A 19,442-nucleotide genomic window follows, 5' to 3' on the forward strand; every position below is an offset into this window, starting at 1 on the left:
CTGATTACACTGCAATTAAGGACGGAGTGTCTTATTTTCTAAGCACAGATGGAACCTCAAATGCCGATGCAGGCTACTTCCACAATCATGGTAGAAGAGATACAAGATGATGTAAAACCAAGTGACAGTGTACCAGATGTGGGAAGCAGGTCAATCAGACGAAAAAGTTTGGCTATTGGAGGAAAATCTGCTGCTTTTTCTACTTTTGCAGCATGCCTTAAGGCAGAGGCTGACTTGGCAACATTAATGGCAAAACAGATATTATTAAAGGATAAACATGAACGGGAAAAAGAGGAGTAAGGACTGAGGAGAAAGAAGGAGCAGCTTCAATTGAATAAAGAAATTGCAGCACATGTGGCTAAATTGGATGTATTGCGGTCCAGAAAAAAATCTCTAACAAAGCATTCCGATTGAATGAACTCCTATTTGTAACAGGAAAAATTAAAACCACAATCTCTCAATGCGGATGCCAATTAATTTATTACACAATGTCAATAAAACAAAACAAAGTCAATCCTGATATGGATCCATTGACAATGCCTAAGGAGAAGATTGCACCTCAGTTTATTTATTCTGAGCCTGTGTCACTTTATGAACCTAAGCAACATGCAGTGTATTGCTATACCCACGAGAAAATACAAAGGCAATTTGGAGATGTTTTAAAGTTGGGGTCAGAAAATGAGAATCAAAATATTATGGGCAATATGAGAAGGCAAAATGAAATAATTATGCTCTTAAAACAACAGCAAAGCCCTTCATCTTTGCCAAAGAGAGAGATTCCCAATTTTGATGGAGACCCATTAAGATATGCATTTATGAAAGCTTTTGAGAATTGTGTTAAGTTAAAATCTTAACTGACCCAGTGTTTGGAAATATACAGGATGATTCCTCATTAACAGCGAATAAAGGTATAAATAAACTCAAACCACAGCCTCATTGTGGAATGAACTACATTGTCAGGAACTAGTTTTGCCACCAAGAATGCTATGCAAATAGCAAGAAAGATGTGTCTTTGCTGTTGAGGAGGACACACATTGGATTTTTTCCGTAGTTGGAGAAAAAAACTCGCAAAAAGAGGATAGGTTTTTTGAGGGAAAATTATGTCTGTTTTGGCTGTTTGTGTATTGGACACATGAGCAAAAATTGCAGAAAACAGATTTCCTGTGAGAAATGTGGTCTTAAACATCCAAATATACTTCATATTCCTTCAAAGGAAAGAGTAGAAGACTCAAACAGAGAGGAGATCAGAGGTGATAGTGGACGTCATTTTGGTGTCAAGTGGTGTTACTGTGGCTGGTGATCACAGTTGTAAGCTTCCCATAGTTCCTGTACAAGTTAAATCAAACAAGGGCAGCAAGATTGTCACCACCTATGCTTTCTTGGATCAAGGAAGTACAGCAGTGTTCTGTACAGAGAGTTAAATGCAGCAGCTTAGCCTCACAGGGAAGAAGATAAACATTCTTTTCCAGACCATGGGTCAAGAGAAAGGCTTAAAACGGGACAACTTTTGTGCATTGCCCCAGACTTACACACAAAAATGTATGCCTGTCCACCGGGGCAACAAATAAAGGGAACTTCTGGAATGGCCTCATCTTAGACATGTTCATTTACCTGAGATAAACCCAGGGATTGGGTTCCTAAGGCGTTGGAACCACTGCAAGTGATTCATAGCATTAATGAAGGGCCCTGTGCAATTAGAACAATGTTGGGCTGGACTGTGAATGGACCACTGAAAGGAGAAAGTGGGAATCCAATGGATTTGAAGCAGCCGGAGTTATTAGTGTTGTGTGCAGTGTGGATGAGCAACCTGGAATGGCAAGAGAAGATAACAAGTTTATGGAATTGGTCACAAATTCAGCCAGTAAAGTGAATGGTCATTACTTGGCTTAGCCTGCCAAATAACAGGAAAATTATGAAGCAGTGTGCTTTGCATTTGAAGATGAGGCTTCAGAAAAAATCATTATTTCCTGTGGATTACACTGCGTTCATGAATGCTCTTGTTGCAAAAGGTTATGCTGAAAGAGCAACTGAAGGTGAATTGGAATGTAGTGATGGCAAGGTCTGGTACATCCAACACCATGGTGTCTACCATCCTACAAAAAGGAAGATCAGGGTCGTGTTTGACTGTGGGGCAATTCTTCAGGGAACATTTCTTAATGCTCAGCTCCTATAGGGACCAGATCTTACCAGTACATTCCTGGAGTGGTTACCAGATTCAGGAAAGAACCTGATGTGATCATGGCAGATGTTGAATCAGTGTTTCATCAGGTAAAGGTACCATCTGAAGATGCTGACTTTTTGAGGTTTCTATGGTGTCCCATTGGGGATTTAAATAAAGGCCTCACTGACTTTAGGATGACAGTGCATCTCTTTGGGGTGACATCATCTCCCAGCTGTGACAATTTTGCCCTTAAAAAATGCTCAACAGACAATAAAGAGCAGTTCAGCAATGGATAAGATTTGACATTGCTTCTATGTTGATGATTGTCTGGTGTTGGTGGCTTCAAAGGAGGAAGCAGTGTCCCTTTATCATGAGCTTGTCTCCAGCTGTGCTAACAGTGGAGTCCAGCTTATAGAGTGGATAAGCAACAGGCGTGGTTGTTCTGGCTGCAATATCTGAAAGCCCCAGGGCAAAGGAGATGAAACGGCAAAGAGTGTCTTTGAAGAAGGATATTGAAACCTTCAAGAGGGAGATAGTTCCAAGTTGTCTGTCACTGGAGGAGCTAGAGAAGGCTGAATTGTAAATCATCAGGTTTTGTCAAAGGAAAATGTTTCCAGAAGAACTCTCCAGGCTGCAAAGTGGAAAAGGTGTGAAGGGGTATAGCCATATTTATGGACTTTGCCCCTGGTAGAGGATGGTGTCTTGAGAGTTGGTGGTGACCCGAGCAGGTCATCTATGCTGGTGAAGGCTAAGCATCCCATAATACTGGCTAAGGACTTCAATATCTCAGACCTTCTTTTAAGGCATATACATCAAGAAGTTGTCTAAACTGCGGGAGAGATAAGGAAAGTTCTATCCAAGTGTGTCATCTGTCAAAGACTAAATGCTCAGCCAGTGTCACAGCTGATGGCAGACTTACCGATGAAGGAGTTACTCCAGGTGAACCCCCATTTATTTGTGTCAGAGAAGACTATTTTGGACCATTTGGAGTGAAGAGTAGGGGGACGGAAGCAGGTGCAGTACATGTCAGACTTGTTCTGGAAAAGGTGGGTTAAAGAGAACTTAACTCTTCTCATAACTTAAACTGCAGGCGTGTCAGAGATGGTCTGGAGGAAAGCATAACCTCATCCCTGAAGATATAGTGCTTATAGTGGACAACACAGCACTTTGAAAATCCTGGGCTATGGGAAAAGTCCTACAAACCTTTCCAGACAGAAGAAGTTTTTTGCGTCAGGCGCACATTAAAACAGAGAGCAGTTGCCTGGACCGGCCAGTAACTAAGATCTGTCTACTGCAGAAGGCTGAAGAGGAGTGGAGTGGCTGCTGCAAATTGTGACTCAATGAAAACTCAATCTTGACTCTGATTTTGACTGACAGACCTGAACAGACTATTGGCAACCTTTGGCCTTATTGACTTATGAGTCAGAAACCAGACAGCTGATGTGTGGAAAGTAAAAATTCATGGAACTTTAGATATTTTTAATGGTGTCATGTCTCCTATCAATTTGGATAATGCAAGTAATTCTTATGTGTAATAGCCTAATAATTAGGGGATGGAATGTAGGAACCATGAATGCTTTTCTGACAGGAATGGATTTTGTGATTTATATTTTGGTATTGTTATTCATTAGTGTTTGTGATATCAGTTATACATTTTTTTGTTCGATTATGATCATCATGGAAAGTTGGGTCACATGGAGATGGGGGGTGCTATGGACATTCATAGTTAATATAGGCACCTGTTCACCTGTGTGTTAGATGGGGAGAGAGGGTGAGGGGGTCACTGTATTTTTTGACCACTACTCGGTTATTGCTAATAGATTATAATTTGTGCATGTTATAATAAGTTCATTTTCTTTTGTTAATAAAAGTTTTTTCTTCACATATTCTGGACTGGCAGCGGTTCCTTTTTTTCCTTTGTTGGCGAGTCAGACAAAGATCAGGCCCTACCTACATCAGCCTCCCAGCGACTTTTAGTTTGTTTCCTGAAGTCGCTACAACCACAGTCAAATGAGCAGTTCTGTGTAAGAGGGCAAACTGGTTGATCCTGCCAGTAACATATGCCTGTCTCAAAGATTAAGCCATGCAGGTGTAAGTACACATGGCTGGTACAGTGAAACTGCAAATGGCTCATTATATCAGTTATGGTTACACAAACACACACACACACACAAACACACACACAGTGTTGACACAATCGTGTCTCTATAAAGTAAAGCCAAAAATCCACTGTACACTTAGAGCAATATCAGAAATCAAAGCAGTTGCAGAGTTTAATCCCTTCCACTGCCATATATGTATACCAAGCGTTCTCTCTTTTTTTCTTTTTGTTGTGACTAGCTAAAAGTTTTTCATGTTGGATAATAAAGGTCAGACATAATAACTCCTAATTCTACAGCAGTTGATTATAGCTCTCATAAATTGAATGAGATCTTTCATTTCTTTTAAAGTTTGTACAGTGTGTTTCACTAAATGTCCTTGTATAGTCTTTAATATAGTTTAAGATTTTAAACAACACGCCCGGACTGAGCTGCAGTCTGGATAGACATTTCTGTATGCTTGAATATTTCCATTTCATGCTACTATATACTACTCAATTACAACTAAGTGGGATATAATGTACTTTTTAATGCAGATTTTTGACAGCTATAGTTAGCAGCTAGGCTTCTTTACAGATTAAAATTTAGATATAAAACATATGATGCATTTATGAAATATGGTTTACTGTTGTTGACCTACACCACAGTATATAAAATAGGTAGTGGTAACACTCCTGACTTGAATCTGTCCCGTGGGTCTCTTCCATGACTTCTGTTATGTCTGATTACTTTCTTAACAAATTAGATGTGACATTAGCCAATTGTTGTAACAGTTCAATTGACATTGGTCTGTCAACTTCAGCCGCTCTTGGTGAGCGATTACCTGGTGGTCCTAGCTCCCTCCATTGTAGCTGCAGGTCCTGTGGAAAAAGTACAAGTGAATTAAACATGTCTCTGTCTAGTCTCTTGGATTCAGTTGCTCCTCCTTATTAGTGACTACTGGCACTGCCCCCATTAGTTTTAAAATTGCTAGGGTTCCACCTTTACTTAAAAAATACACCTCAATCCAGGGCCTCTTAATTACATTGGCCTGGAAAGCCAATACTGGAAAGAGTTGTGTGTCAGCATCTTTCGGCACACTTGTCTAACCTTTTTTAACCTTTTCAGTCTGCCTTCAGGGCCTGTCATTCCACTGAAACAGTGCTTATTAAAGTGGTAAATTATCTTCTGTTTTCTGTGGATTTAGATTATATCCCTGTGCCCCCCTAACTGGACCTAAGTACAGCTTTTATCATAGATCATTGTATATTCCTCCCTCTCTTTCGCTCTCTCCTGTAGTTTTGAGCATTCTTGTCTCTCTCCTCTCCCCTCCTGTTGCTCTCTGCAGGTATTTCTGCCTGTGGAGCTGTAGAGTCTGGATATGTGACTGCAAACCACCTACCACACCTATGGTCTTGCTCTGCTGCTACATCTGTTATTATTATTATTTTTATTAGTCTCATGAGTCTGTTATTCTTATTATAATTATTGTAGTTCAGGATCTGAAAACTGACCACCACTACTAATCAATGTGCACATACCAGAGGTATTTGCATTATGTCCATCTCATTGTCTCCTTCAGGAGAGACTTCTTTCTCTGGCTCATCAGTTGACAAGGTTTAATAATGTATCCCGCCGTGTTTGCTTCATATTCAGTTTTGTGTGCCTAATTATAAGTGTTTTAGCTCACTCACTATAGCTGACCCCCCCACCAATCACCCATGAAACTTGTGGCTAATGTCAGTGAGGAATGGATGTTCAGTTCTTCCTCCCTGATCAGTTCTTCCTGCCTGTTCTGCCTGGGCTTAGTACCATTTTACATGGTTACTTGTGTTTTCTGGGAGGAGGTATTGCCTGAGACATGAAAAGCAGGGAACAAAAGACTTCTGTTCATAGTAAACACCACAGATTATGATTTCCTGCAAATTTGGTCTGCAAGATTTGCATTAGCGTTTATCTGTGGTTATTTTTAGAAATATGTACAGTACATGCACCAGCTCAGAGGTGGGCAAATGCCATATACCTGTCCATACACACCACTACACCTCTGTTTAGAGGTATAGACCAGTGATCTGAGGAAATTTGTCTCTTATCATACCAAAATACATTTGTTAGTACACTTGATTGTTTCAATTGCATGCCATATGTCAAGTTCATTTCAAGTGTCACTCAAGTGTCACATTTCTGTTCATTTTTTTGTCAGGTTTCGGATCCTGTGCAATAAGATAATCACCCACAAGATGTTTGACCATGTTGTGTTGGTCATCATCTTCCTCAACTGCATCACTATTGCCATGGAGAGGCCTCGCATCGACCCCACCAGTGCTGTGAGTCTCAAACAAAATCCCTAACTATTCTTCTGTAATGTCAGACTTAAAAATGTACAACAGTATGATGCTTTTGCAGTCTTTAATGGTTGATGCAGAAAGAAACTAAGAAGAAGGAAAGACAAATGGAAAGACAGGTGGACAGGCAAGAAATAAAAACTGTGTGTGTGTGTGTGTGTGTGTGTGTGTGTGTGTGTGTGTGTGTGTGTGTGTGTGTGTGTGTGTGTGTGTGTGTGTGTACTTTATAGACATATATAGACAGACATATGTATAGACACACAACCAACTGAAATGTGTGTGTGTAGAATAAAGAAACTTGCTGCCACGCAGCTCAAAATAGTCTGAATAGAAATGGAGAAAAAGGTAACATGTACCTGCAGCAAGTCAAATTTTGATGGCTGTTCAAACACAGACTCACACAGAGCATCTCCTTTTTGACTGTGCACCAGTAGCTCTGGGTAATGTGTGTTATACCCCTGTGTCTACTGCTCTGCATCATCAACACCATCACCTCTTTAGCTAATGTACCATCCCATCAGATAGAGGGCTGAATGGCTTGCAGCAACACACATACACATATCTAACTCTGTGTCCTTTCCTACATCCAGCTATAGCAACAGAACGCAACCCAGCCTGCTCCAACACAATAATTATCAGTGTTTGATTTTCTTTTTTCTTCTTGACTGGAATGCTCCATTCTACTTGTTTTGTGCCTGAAATACAGAATACAGTGCTGTTGTAATTAAGTCTGATCTACGTGGCTAATGTCTAGGAGAGGCCAGCCCACAGACCACCTTGTCTCAGAGCAAAGAGATCACACACACATACAGTTAGGATAATTTCTCCTCTCACCTCTGCATATACACAAACACACAGTATATAAACACGAGCAAAATCACAAAATCCATCACAGCACTTTCAGATCAGAGGGCAATGTTTTCGGATGTACGTATATTTTGTCGGCTTCCTCCTATAGCCATCAAGTCCAGTCTGCACCCTGAGGCCATTACTGAAATAAGATGGAAATATATGATGCTGCAACCAGCCCAAAACAAGAGAATGAGCAGTCTTTACAGTTATGAGCTGTAATGCTTATTCTTTCAGATTTAATTTGCTGGAGTGATCATTGCATGGTGCTATTTGTTTGTCTGTGTGGGTTGTTTTGAATTAATGAAGCCGATTGTGAATCGATCTCGACTCGCTGATTCTGTTTTGGCCTGTGTATAACAACCAGATGTATAATTAATCACACTGCTGCTACTCATTTGAAGTATCTGCTTTATATCACCCATTGTGATAACCTGACAGAAGACACGTGTTAAATTCCTTAAATAGAAAAGTCATTGTTACAGAGATCAAGTGTCTTAGTCACAGTATTTTAGTGTGGAATGCAGGCTGAATAATTAGTTTATTGTCCTGGAAATTATGTCACACACTTTGTATTTGGCTTGCAGTCCATTGTTGTTTTGGTTTGGTGCTGGAGGTTGCTTGGATACTGTCTTCCTGTAGCTCAGTGGAAATGATTGGGGATGATTATACTGCCTATTATGATGTATTATTTCTAATTGAGCTAAGGGACTGAACTGTCTAGAGCTCTAAATTGAATTATATCAGCATCAACAGTATAACATATGATCAATCTAAGTTTTCAGCAGCCACGTCATCTACTCCAGACAACATTAAGATAAAGAGATGGTGCTACAGACTGGACCATGCTGAAAGAGTTCCATGAGGTATGGGTTGACTCTTGTTTTTTGTTGCTCAGGGATACAGGAAGGGTTTGAAATTGTATTACTGGAAACTGCAATTATTATACAATTGTAGGATTTTGTGTTCCTTAAAAGTCAAGACAAATACTGAACCGGTCAGGTGTCTGGGGCTTCCAGTTTGCAATGCCAGGTGGAGCTTTTGCCACTTGAGATTACCAATGGAAGTTAAGTATTGGGTATTGTTTTCTCTGGTGTATAACTAAGCATAATGTCTCTCAGTTTAAGTCATAGCCTTGCCATTGTGATCAGCATTACTTCAAACCAGGCTGAGTTGGAATAGGCTCTTCAGGGTGATGGCGTGTGGTTCCCTGAGCTGTGGTCAGACAGACTGCCAGGCACTGAACTGGGTATAATACCACCACCATTAGAGATGAGGAATGAGAGGCAAGAGGGAGGTATTGTATTGTACTCCTGTTGAGGGAGCCCAGCTTCTGTGACTATCTATTACAATTTGTTTCTTTCTAACTTGAGCTACAAATACAATGAAAAACCATTGTCTTGGTGTTTGGAGATACCAATTGAACAAATCCTCAGTTTGATTAAAATAGTTTATAAGAACTTTTAAATCTATGTTTTTTAGTATGGTAGTTATATATATATATATATATGTTTACTACAAGTTGTAACCTCGGGGCACCACCCTGTCACCAGGGACCAATTACCAAATTGATGGCTCAAAATACAGTCTCAGAAGGTTAATTGAAGGGTAAATTCGAGCACTGACTGTCCTGAATCCACCTGTTATCACAAATATAGTCACAATAATCACAGACAACGACGAGTTAAATTATAACAGGATTTATTTAATTATTCAAAATAACATTACTTGATATTAAACTGATTATAATTCAATTATAACTAAAACAAACATTGGTTACTAACTAGATGATTACAGGCAAAACATATATGTAACAACTGTGTGTGTGAGTGTGTGTGTGTGAGGGGGAGAGAGAGAGAGAGAGAGATGGCGACGAAGTCACATGAGTGACGTGTCAGTAGGAGCCAAGATGGCGGCAGCATGACGCAAGTGACGTCGTCGCTAGAGCCAAGATGGCGGCTGGCCGCAGAGTGTGAATGGCGTGAACAGCGAGAACAAAGGGAGGGACCTTGAGCTTTACGTGTATGACGCGATCACACCCTAGGGTAGCCTGAATGTGAGTGAGATGTAGATGAGGTGATTGGGAGAAAAGAGGGAGAATAAAGATGAAGAGAGGAAAGAGTCCACAAGAGATCGTCACCACAATATCACTACATAATAACGGCGCCAGCGAACCGGGGTCCGTCTAGTCGGATATTTGGCTTATTAAGCTGATCACAGTGAACGATCTAAAACAACAGGATATGCAGCACTTATAAGTCAAATAGCAAAACACAACATGCTACGCTAATTGTGTCTCTGCCCAGACATCAGCCTCTTACTTTGCGTTGTTCCAATCCTTCGGAGTTAGAAAAAGAAAGTCCACTCTGAGTATCCACAGCTCGGTCCTTGGCTGGGAGCTTGGCGGTTTGTGTCTTGCTCTCCTGGCGATGACGGTGTTATGAGTTCCTCAGTGGCAGCGGGAAGATCACAGATGAGGGATGGTGAACTTTGTTTTGTCCTTAACAAAGTCGGCGTGCTCGTCCTCACAGAACGTAAAATCAGCTGATTGCACAGCGATCTATGTCGGATCCAAAAAATGAAAAAACGAAAAAGGAAACAAACAACAGCAGTCTATGCGCTCAGTCCGGGAGTTGAAGACTGTGACCTAGGCTTTAAGAAGTTGTGGAAAAAGGTCAAATGTTGAGGATTGCTCCCTCTCAGCAGCCAAGTCACAGAGAGAGCTTGGAGGAGCTCTCTACTGTAATTGGTGCACGGGAATAAGCAACGGCGGAGCGTCGTGGTGCTGCTTTTATCACCTGAATGACGTCGCCGGGGATCCCTGCTGAGAGTACCTGGCCCAGGGCAATGCTGATGCTGAGTTTACATTCAAAGTCTGATTCGCACCTAGGTGTGAATCGTGGGAGGGTCTCCGTAACACCTTGAGGTCAGGTGAAAGTTTTTACAACATTTGAAGAAATCCTCTTAAAGACAAACTGATGGCTAAAGGTAAAAGGTCAAGGTCACGATGACCTGAGAAAACATGATTTTGGCCCAGCTTGTTCACTGCCCCGGGATGCAACAGGCTACCAAAACAAAAAAACACACTGGCCGTGTGGAACTTTTACAAAGTGTGTGAGACTGATATAATGTATGCCATCTCAATTGTGGATTTAGATATGGGCGGCATCTTGTCAGGGGGTGGCACAGGTTCTCACAAAAAAAAAAAAAGTTACATGCGCGGCCGGTTTTCTATTGCTCATTTGCACATCATGTCAATGATAATGTCACCATGTGGGTCTGAACAGGCACTCTTTCTACTTTGTACAGGCTTCTGCTGCAAACAATGTCAAGTTTGAGGCAGGTTAGAGTTGGCTTCGATTTGATTATGCATTTGAATTAACTGAAAATTGGACTTCAATATGTGAAATGGCAAATTCCAGATTATTTTCTTACCTGGGTCTCTTAGTATTGGGCTGTGTCTGAAGGGTTAACCAACATAACATAATGTTAATGATCTAACTTTAATTTAGGCTGGTTTTATTCTCTTGGGTCTGAGTTAGATGATATGCTATGAGGATGCTATCTAGGATTCACAGCACACTGGCTCGGTATTGAAACTGACTGTCTGCAGTTCGGAATCAGAATCAGAATCAGAATCAGTTTTATTGCCATGTATGTTTCCACATACAAGAAATGTATGCTGGTGTTTGGTGCAAAACATTGACATAAATAAACTTAGAGTAAAATTAAAGGTAAAATTAAAAGTTAAAAAATTAAATTAAAATTAAATAAAAGAGCTGATGTTCAGTTCCCACTTGAGGTCCTGTTCTGTTCTCAAGAAGCGGAAATGCTCCACAGTGGCCAGGGGGGAGTCGCACTGTGTGATGGGGGTAGATGGGGCTGGGCTCTTCCTGAAGTCCACTGTCATCTCCACTGTCTTCAGAGCGTTAAGCTCCAGGTTGTTCTGCCTTCACTAGGTCACCAGACGGTCAATCTCCCACCTGTAGGGAGACTCATCGCCATCAGAGATGAGTCCAATGAGGGTGGAGTCGTCTGCAAGCTTCAGGAGCTTGACAGACTGATGGCTGGTGGTGCAGGTGTTGGTGTACAGGGAGAAGAGCAGAGGAGAAAGAACACAGCCTTGTTGGGGATCCATTGCCTATGGTCTGGGAGTCAGAGACATGCTTTCCTAGCTTCACGTGCTGCCTCCTGTCAGACAGGAAGTAAGTGATCCACCTGCAGGTGTAGTCAGGCACACTCAGCTGGGAGAGCTTGCAGCAGAGTTGAAATCCCAGTTGCTTGCATGCAACCACTTCAAAGGTTCCCATACAGGAGAGAGAATATGTGAAGAATTTGAGTAAATTTGTGAAGAGGACAACACTTTTTTCATGCCACAAACATGAAAAAAGCGTTCACTACATGTTTTCCAGGACAAGAGGATGAAAAAGGTGATCTTGATGATTCTGACATTTGGAATGACCTGACAGTTGAAGAGCAAGAGCAGGTTGAAAATTCTTTCAGTGCCAAATCCCAGACAAGAGTCCAGTGTTTTGCACACACACTTCAATTCAGATGTCCTTAAAGAGACTAAATGAGTCAGCGCAGCCCTTGCCAAAGCTTCCAGGTTGAGCTCCTCACTCCACACAAGTACCTCTTTCAAGGAGAAGGAGTTTGGACAGGGTTTCTGCCTGTGATACCACACGCTGGAATTCTACACTGAGACACCTGAAAGCGGTGCTCAGCTGTGACCAACTGAAACTGTCTACACCTCTTGAAAATGTGGGAAACAAGGAGACAGTATTCACAGCTAGAGAGTGGAATCAGATACAGGAACTGGTAGATGTCTTTCAGCCTTTCGCAGAAGCCAAAGATCTCACACAAGGAGAAAAAACTTGACCATAAGTGTTGTGGCATCCTGTGTCCTTTCTCTTAATCAACATCTGGAAAATCAAAAAGAAAAAGTGTGCTGCTTGGGTTGCTTGATCTGTAGCCTGCAAAGGTCACTCCAAAGAAGATTCACAGGGATCTTCATGAATGTGAGGATAGCAGATGAACAGGGTGATGGACAGTCATTGCCCTTCTCTGACCCTTTATACCTAAAAGCTGCTCTGCTGGATCCTTCATTTGGCAGCATGTGGTTGACCCATGATGTTTTAGTTTAGTTTTAGTAGAGTCTGTGTCTGTGATGATAAAAAGTATGTTATATTTTTGAGAGTAAATACAATTTAATGTCAACCCATGTTAGAACTAGGTTATAAAAGAAGCATACCCTATATAGATATGTGAGGATACACACACATGCTTACACACACACTCACAAATATTAGTAACATATAATATCCATTCCAATTGAGAAACATACTCAAACTCACTGTCTCTCTCCAAATTTATGCAAGGGTTGTGTGTTTCAATTCGGATTAAATTTTTGTTAAAAAGAGAAGGATCTATAAAAGCAGTATCATTTATACAGATGTATGATGTGTGGTTTGCATAACCCCTAATATCTTTCAAGTTAAAGGGTGTGTTCACATAAAAGTGAGGCCTGCTTGAAGAATGCCATTTGATGGCATACGAACCATTATACTTGAATTGTTTGTATACATTTTCATGGTTTGATTTAATGTTTGGTAATGTCAGTATTTAGAGGCATACTGAAATGGTTATACTTTAGTGTAATACTTGAAATACATTTGGTTTAATGGTTTAATGTAGATCTAATATCAGTCATTTTCACATTTTAGGCTATGTTAGTTTTATTTTTTTATTTTTTATTTTGATATACCTCATTTTATTTTTTTGTAAACCATTCAGTTGTATGTGGCTTTGATGCAATACCTTTTGATGAGAAATGCAATGTTTCTGTTACAAGTAGAACTCCAACAGTTCTTAGCTACTGTCTTTTAGCTTATTTTAATGTGGAAACTCGGGTAAATCATCATACTGTCATATGACTTGAGAGCAGTGACTCGACTGGCTTGATTCTCACAAGAATTACTTCAGACTTGCTTGAGACTTGAAGGTCAAGACTTGAGACTTGCTTGTGACTTGCACATGTGTGACTTACTCCCACCTCTGTCTTCAATCAATCCAGCAGAAAGGTTCGTTGCTTGTGTGCATGCATGTGTCTGCATGTGTGTGTGTGTGTGAGTGTGTGAATGAACGTGAGCGAAAGAGGGCATGGACTGGTTAAGCAAATCATTGCACTGCGCTCTTCAATTAAATAAGGTTTTATCCATTTTAAATAGTAAAATATTTTTGGTTTGTTATGAAACTGTGGCAGGACAAATCAGATTGTGGCAGATGTCAGTTGAGTAGCCAGTCCTACATTGTGGCTCAGCACATTTGCGTTCACACTACTAAAAGAATATGGCCACATGTGGCCCAGACCACCTCCAAATGTGGTTTGAATGATTAGATCTCAAATGCATCCTCAGTGCATCTTGGGTGTGTTCTTACTTGTACTTAGAGCTGTCAACTTGTGATCAGATCAGCCAGAACAGATGTTAATACCATACCTGAACAGGGCCTAAGCTTTTGGTGAAGTGATCTTATTCTTTCAGGCCTTCTTGTTTTCTTTCGTAAATCCTTGTTTAGCTCAGTAAATAGGCTCCCATTCTCGCCTGTGTGGACACATACTACTGAGCCATGCTGCCTCAGGCAACAGGGAAACATAGAAGTAAAGTAATGTGAATGTGAATAGATGGAGGTCTAGTAGCTCATTCTTGATTGTATTGTGTTGGGTACAGGTGCATATTTCATCAGGTATCTCTGATGAAATATGCTTGCTTTTATTGAAAAAATACCAATTTCAGCCTTAAAGTCTTGTTTCTGAACACATGTGAAGCAATTTACCAAGTGTTCCACAAGTAATATATCACTTATTCCCAGTGCAATTCGGTTGAGTTTGCAGTTCATTTGAAGTACAAAAAAATGGTTAACATTGATATTGGTACATTGGTATAAAGGAAAATAAGCTTTCAAGCCTAAATACCAAATCAGTTTCCTGCAATGCTAATAAGGAGTTAACTTTAGGACTGTCTTCAAGCCGTCATTAGTGAGTGCAATAGCTTAATTTGCAATATTGCAATGTTTATACAAAGATGTTTTCAGTATGAGGAAAAATATCTTCCTCATACATTATTCAGATGTACATCAGTCAAGGAGCAGTCAAAGACCAAAGTAGAAGAACATGCTTATGACAAATGTGACTTTTAAATCATTAGAACTAATCGTATGAACATTACCTCTGGTCTTTTGCTTGGCAGGAACGGATCTTCCTTACATTGTCCAACTACATCTTCACAGCGATCTTTGTGGCTGAGATGACTGTAAAGGTAAGAAATTTGCAATAGCTGTAAAAACCACTTTATGAGAGTTCAGGCCACAGGTGATTTTGTTCACTTCCTAAAGCCCAGTGCAGATATTTCAAAAGATGGTGGTCATTTTAGCCACTGATTAGCCATTTGATAGGATGTCATATACTAGTAAATATTTTGATTCTATAGCATGGAACTTAAATTATATGGTCTGTTTCTTCTTATGAGTATCCTTTTGAAGGTGTACATATTTGTTTTGCATTTTTACATGAAGTCATCACTGACCTGTGTTCCTACGCAGTTGACATCAGCTCTTGTGCCACAAAATATTTGGTAACTGAGGATTTTTTGTCCACATAAGAACACTACCTCACATCAAGACCTCTCATTTCCATTTAAAAGAAACAAGATGTGAAGCATATGTATTCACCCACAATATAAAAAATTGCATAGGATGGAGAAACCTGACCCAGACTCCAAAAACTACTCAGACACAAAGCCGCAGAGAGAAAAGTCTGCCTGATGCCCATCTATACTGTAAGCCACAAAACACAAAAAAGTTAAGAGGGAGGGAAGGGAGAGGAAGTGGAAGAAGAGAGTGAGTAAGTGAGACTCAAGCAGACAGTGAATACACACAGTGTGCACACACACTCTCAGGGCTGTTTCATAATGCTAATCAGAGGATAGTCTCACCAGTATTAAAATGGCCCAGCTTTAAGTGGAGGTCTACACAGGAATGGGCGAGAGCAAGTGAAGGCAGAAGGGAGGAAAGCCTCTTTCTCTATTTTTGGTCCCAGCGCAATTGCCAGGCTCAGGAATGTAGGGTTTTCTGCGCACACACAAACACACACACCTGGTTGTATCATTTAATTTCCAAATAATCTTTTGAGGTGAAGCACTAAAATGAGGGATGATTGGTTATCACCAAACATGTAAGAGTGCTAGATCAAAGCTATTCAATTTAACCTTTATTATGTAATTAACACAATGTTACCAGCAGTGGAAGAACCACTAAGATCTTTTACCTACACAAATAAAGGAATTGTACAATGTAAAAATACTCCATTACATGAAAGTCCAGCAATAGTAAATGTAGTTAAGTTAAAGCAGATGGTGAAAACGAACTAAGTAGATATAATCTAATACTCTACTTAAGAACAGTTTTTAGGTGCTTGTACTTTACATGCATGTTTCTGGCCTAAAGAAGTAATGTTGTTCAGAAGTCCAAAAAAAGAATGCAAAGTTCAGTATTTTACTCTCTGTCAGATTTATGTTATAAAGCTTTGGTGGAGACCATCCCCTGGATTAGAAACTAATGTATTTCAATGAATAGTAACTTTACTTAACTACTGTACACCTCACCATAACTACAACAGCAAAATGCTGCTTTCATACTGATATGTCACTATTAATAATGCATAATGCATTCTGCTAATTACCTAACTATGCTGAACTCAAGCTACACAACGAAAAGAATCAATAAAAGTTGTGTGGGCTATCACAGAAACCCATCTGTGTTCATATAGCCTGATAGCTCTCTTTGATTCAGACACATTATTCATGTACAGTATTTACTGTTATACATTGATTAGCATCAACTTATGTAAATGATCTTCTATCTCTCTCTCTTGCTCTCTCTCATCTCCTCAGTTGCAGTAGGTGTCTAGAAATGCATAAAACAAAAATAAGTCTGAGCTAAAAAAACGAAAACAAAATTTCTGGAATGCAAACTGCTTTTCAGAGTGGAACCTATAGAATTAGAAATGAGGTTTGGAAAGCTTGCGGTTTTTATGATCTTTGCTGCCAAGTTCCAAATAAACAATTGCTTCACAAAGTCAATAAATTGTCAGTGTGGGACATTAAGTATCAACTCCTAATAAATGCAAAGGATGGCTTGATAGCAAATCTGCAACTGCACAGACAAAATAGTTATTGAATTACTGATTCATGTATCATCTATGACCTCTATATTTGGAGTTAATATTTAATTTAGAATGTACCAAGCTCGGTTGGTACTGCAGCAGTTTACCCTTTGTGTTATCAATAACATACACCATCTACACTCTGCTATATGTTTATGTGCCAATCCCTGTCCCTTTTTTGTGTCCAGATCGTAGCTATGGGCTGGTGTTTTGGGGACAAGGCCTATCTGAGGAGCAGCTGGAACATTCTAGATGGAATGTTGGTGATGATTTCTGTTATTGACATCCTGGTGTCTCTCATCTCCAACTCGGGTACCAAGATCCTAGGCATGCTCAGAGTGCTGAGGCTGCTGAGAACTCTGAGGCCTCTACGGTAAGTGGCTCTCCCAGGAATGCCAAAATTTATAGACAAACAAACACGGTGAGAAGACAGACTACCCCAGAAACTGTAAAAACAATCATAAAATGAAGTCTTACCCTTAACACAATATGATCTTACACAAACCAGTTGGACATATGACTCCATATACAGTATATGCGTTTGAATCTCTCCATTTCCAAAACTCACAGGATGATAAATTTGCTCGATGTATCTGTTTCAGATAGGAACAAACTGAGCCTTCTCTGAATGGAATGGAGCTTTTGGGAGATGTTTGTATATTTGTGTGTGTGTGTGTGTGTGTGTTTGGTATTGTGTTATTGTTATTGTGTACAGAATTGCACAGTTGTGTTTATTTGAGCAGAAATAAGGCGGAAATAAGGCGGAAATCATCAATTTGGAGACTATTTTTGTATTATTATGTGTGAGAGAGAGTGATAGAAGGACCTCAGTGTATGTGCTTGTGTGTGGCTTCATGCTTTGTGTCTCACTTTGAAGGAGAGCTCTCAAGACATTCTGTTTGTGTATTTGCAGTAAGTATACATAGTCTCTGTGTGTGTGTGTGTGTGTGTGTGTTTGTGTGTGTGTGTGTGTGTGTGTATGTGTGTGTGTGTGTGTGCGTGTGTGTGTGTGTGTGTGTGTGTGTTTATCAAGGCAGAGGGAGAAATAGGATTAGGAAGACTGACTGAAGACAGGTAGAGAGTGAGTGAGTGGGGAAGAAACAGGAGGGTATGGGAAAAGAAAGAGGAAAAACTGAGCCTTGCACCTTTACTCTCTCCTCTTTTGAGATGGTAAATGAGTTATAGTGAAATTGGATTTTAAGGTAGGTTGTAACTTTCAATCCAAAAGGGGGAGCACAGCATTAAATGCTACAGCATATTAAACTGTTAATGTGCTGCAGTGGATATACAGTATAGCTTTGTTATGGTTAACTGCTAGAAATTAAAACCCTGTTGGAGATAATTCAACACAGATTGAATTTACTGCTTCGGTTCCAACAAATATACCTTTGGGGACAACAGCACTTTGAGTTAGGCATGTTGTGCTACAAGTGCTTCTGCAAAACTTAACAACACACACATAGTCTAATTATTAAGATAAAGGCTGGCTCTGTTTGTTAGTTTATTTATAGTTCTTCACTCATGTTACATACCAAGTATTGGCCATTTTTAAAATTAGTTCTGACATTTGTGGGAAGAATTAGCCAGATTCTGTGCCTCAATGGGCACAGAATATTAAACTTACATACCTCCTTGATGATTGTGGACAAGTTGCTATCCCTGAAAACACCATCTTATAGCTATGATTTGAAAACTTAATTACAATAAGGATACAGAGTCATTTTTGTGTGCATGACAATGGGCATTATATCTTGCATGTTACGTTCCCACAGCGTTAGCAAAATTTGAAAAATCATATTTTTCTCATTTTGGCCAAACATTTTCACCAATGTGATGTCTCAGACTCTGGCAAGTGAATTTTCAGTTTTTTTTTCTTATAGACAGCACCCATCTCACATCTTTGGCAATTTTATTAGTATTATATCTCTACAGTATATTAGTATCTATAGTATTCACTAATGTTATACTACTGAGAAACAGCCTCCTAGTAGCCAGCACCATGCTCCAAACAAACAAATACTTTAGTTGCATTATAAGGAATAACTGCTTCCATAGGTTATCCATCCATCCATTTTCTATACCACAGGCTCGCGGGGGGGGCTGGACATTGGGCAAGGGGGTACACCCTGGACAGGTCATCCGACCACCACCACACATACACTGACATTCACACCTACGGGCAATTTAGAGTCACCAATTAACATAATGTACATATCTTTGGACTGTGGGCGGAAGCCAGGTTGCCTAGAGGGAAACCAGGCAGACACAGGGAGAACATGCAAACTCCACACAGAAATCGAGAGCCTTCTTACTGTGAGCCACCAGTCACAGGATAGTGGTATACATGCTCTATTTGTTATCCGCCTGGTAACTAATCTAAATATAAAGACAGCCCTGAAACAAAATTAATGCTACGCTTGTTTTCTGCTGATTCATAAATTCAGTAAACAAAATCTCAATCATCATTATTAGTAAAAGCAAGAAGAGGCACTGAAAGTTATGAACATACTGTATATTTTTCTGAACAGTATGTTCAGAAGAACAGTTATGATTATTTCACAAAAGATTTCTGTATTTATTGGTTTGAAGAGGGTTGGGCTCAGTTAAAAAAGGTAATGTCACATACTTCCCTACAACAGTTACAGTTTTGCAACATTTGAATCAATATCTAATGGCAGTTAGCGAGACGTTCCGTCACAACTTTGGCTTATAGGCAAAATTTTGTGTAAACAAAGCAAGTTTTATATACCCTGTAGATCTAAATGAGATCTTCTGTAAATGCATTCTTT

The 19,442-nt window shown here is 39.9% G+C and overlaps 1 protein-coding gene across 1 annotated transcript in view; it reads left to right on the forward strand.

Annotated features, from left to right (window-relative positions):
• The window catches only part of cacna1g (calcium channel, voltage-dependent, T type, alpha 1G subunit), a 264,447-nt gene that overhangs the window by 198,921 nt on the left and 46,084 nt on the right, over positions 1-19,442 (forward strand). Inside the window, exons 20-22 of the mRNA XM_071461978.1 lie at positions 6,443-6,566; positions 14,681-14,749; positions 16,842-17,026. Coding sequence (XP_071318079.1) covers positions 6,443-6,566; positions 14,681-14,749; positions 16,842-17,026 — 378 coding nt within the window. The remainder of the gene's footprint in view (positions 1-6,442; positions 6,567-14,680; positions 14,750-16,841; positions 17,027-19,442) is intronic.

This window comes from Trachinotus anak, unplaced genomic scaffold (assembly GCF_046630095.1).
Source record: "Trachinotus anak isolate AG129_WGS33_773 ecotype Australia unplaced genomic scaffold, CSIRO_AGI_Tana_v1 ptg000025l, whole genome shotgun sequence".
NCBI lineage: Eukaryota > Metazoa > Chordata > Actinopteri > Carangiformes > Carangidae > Trachinotus > Trachinotus anak.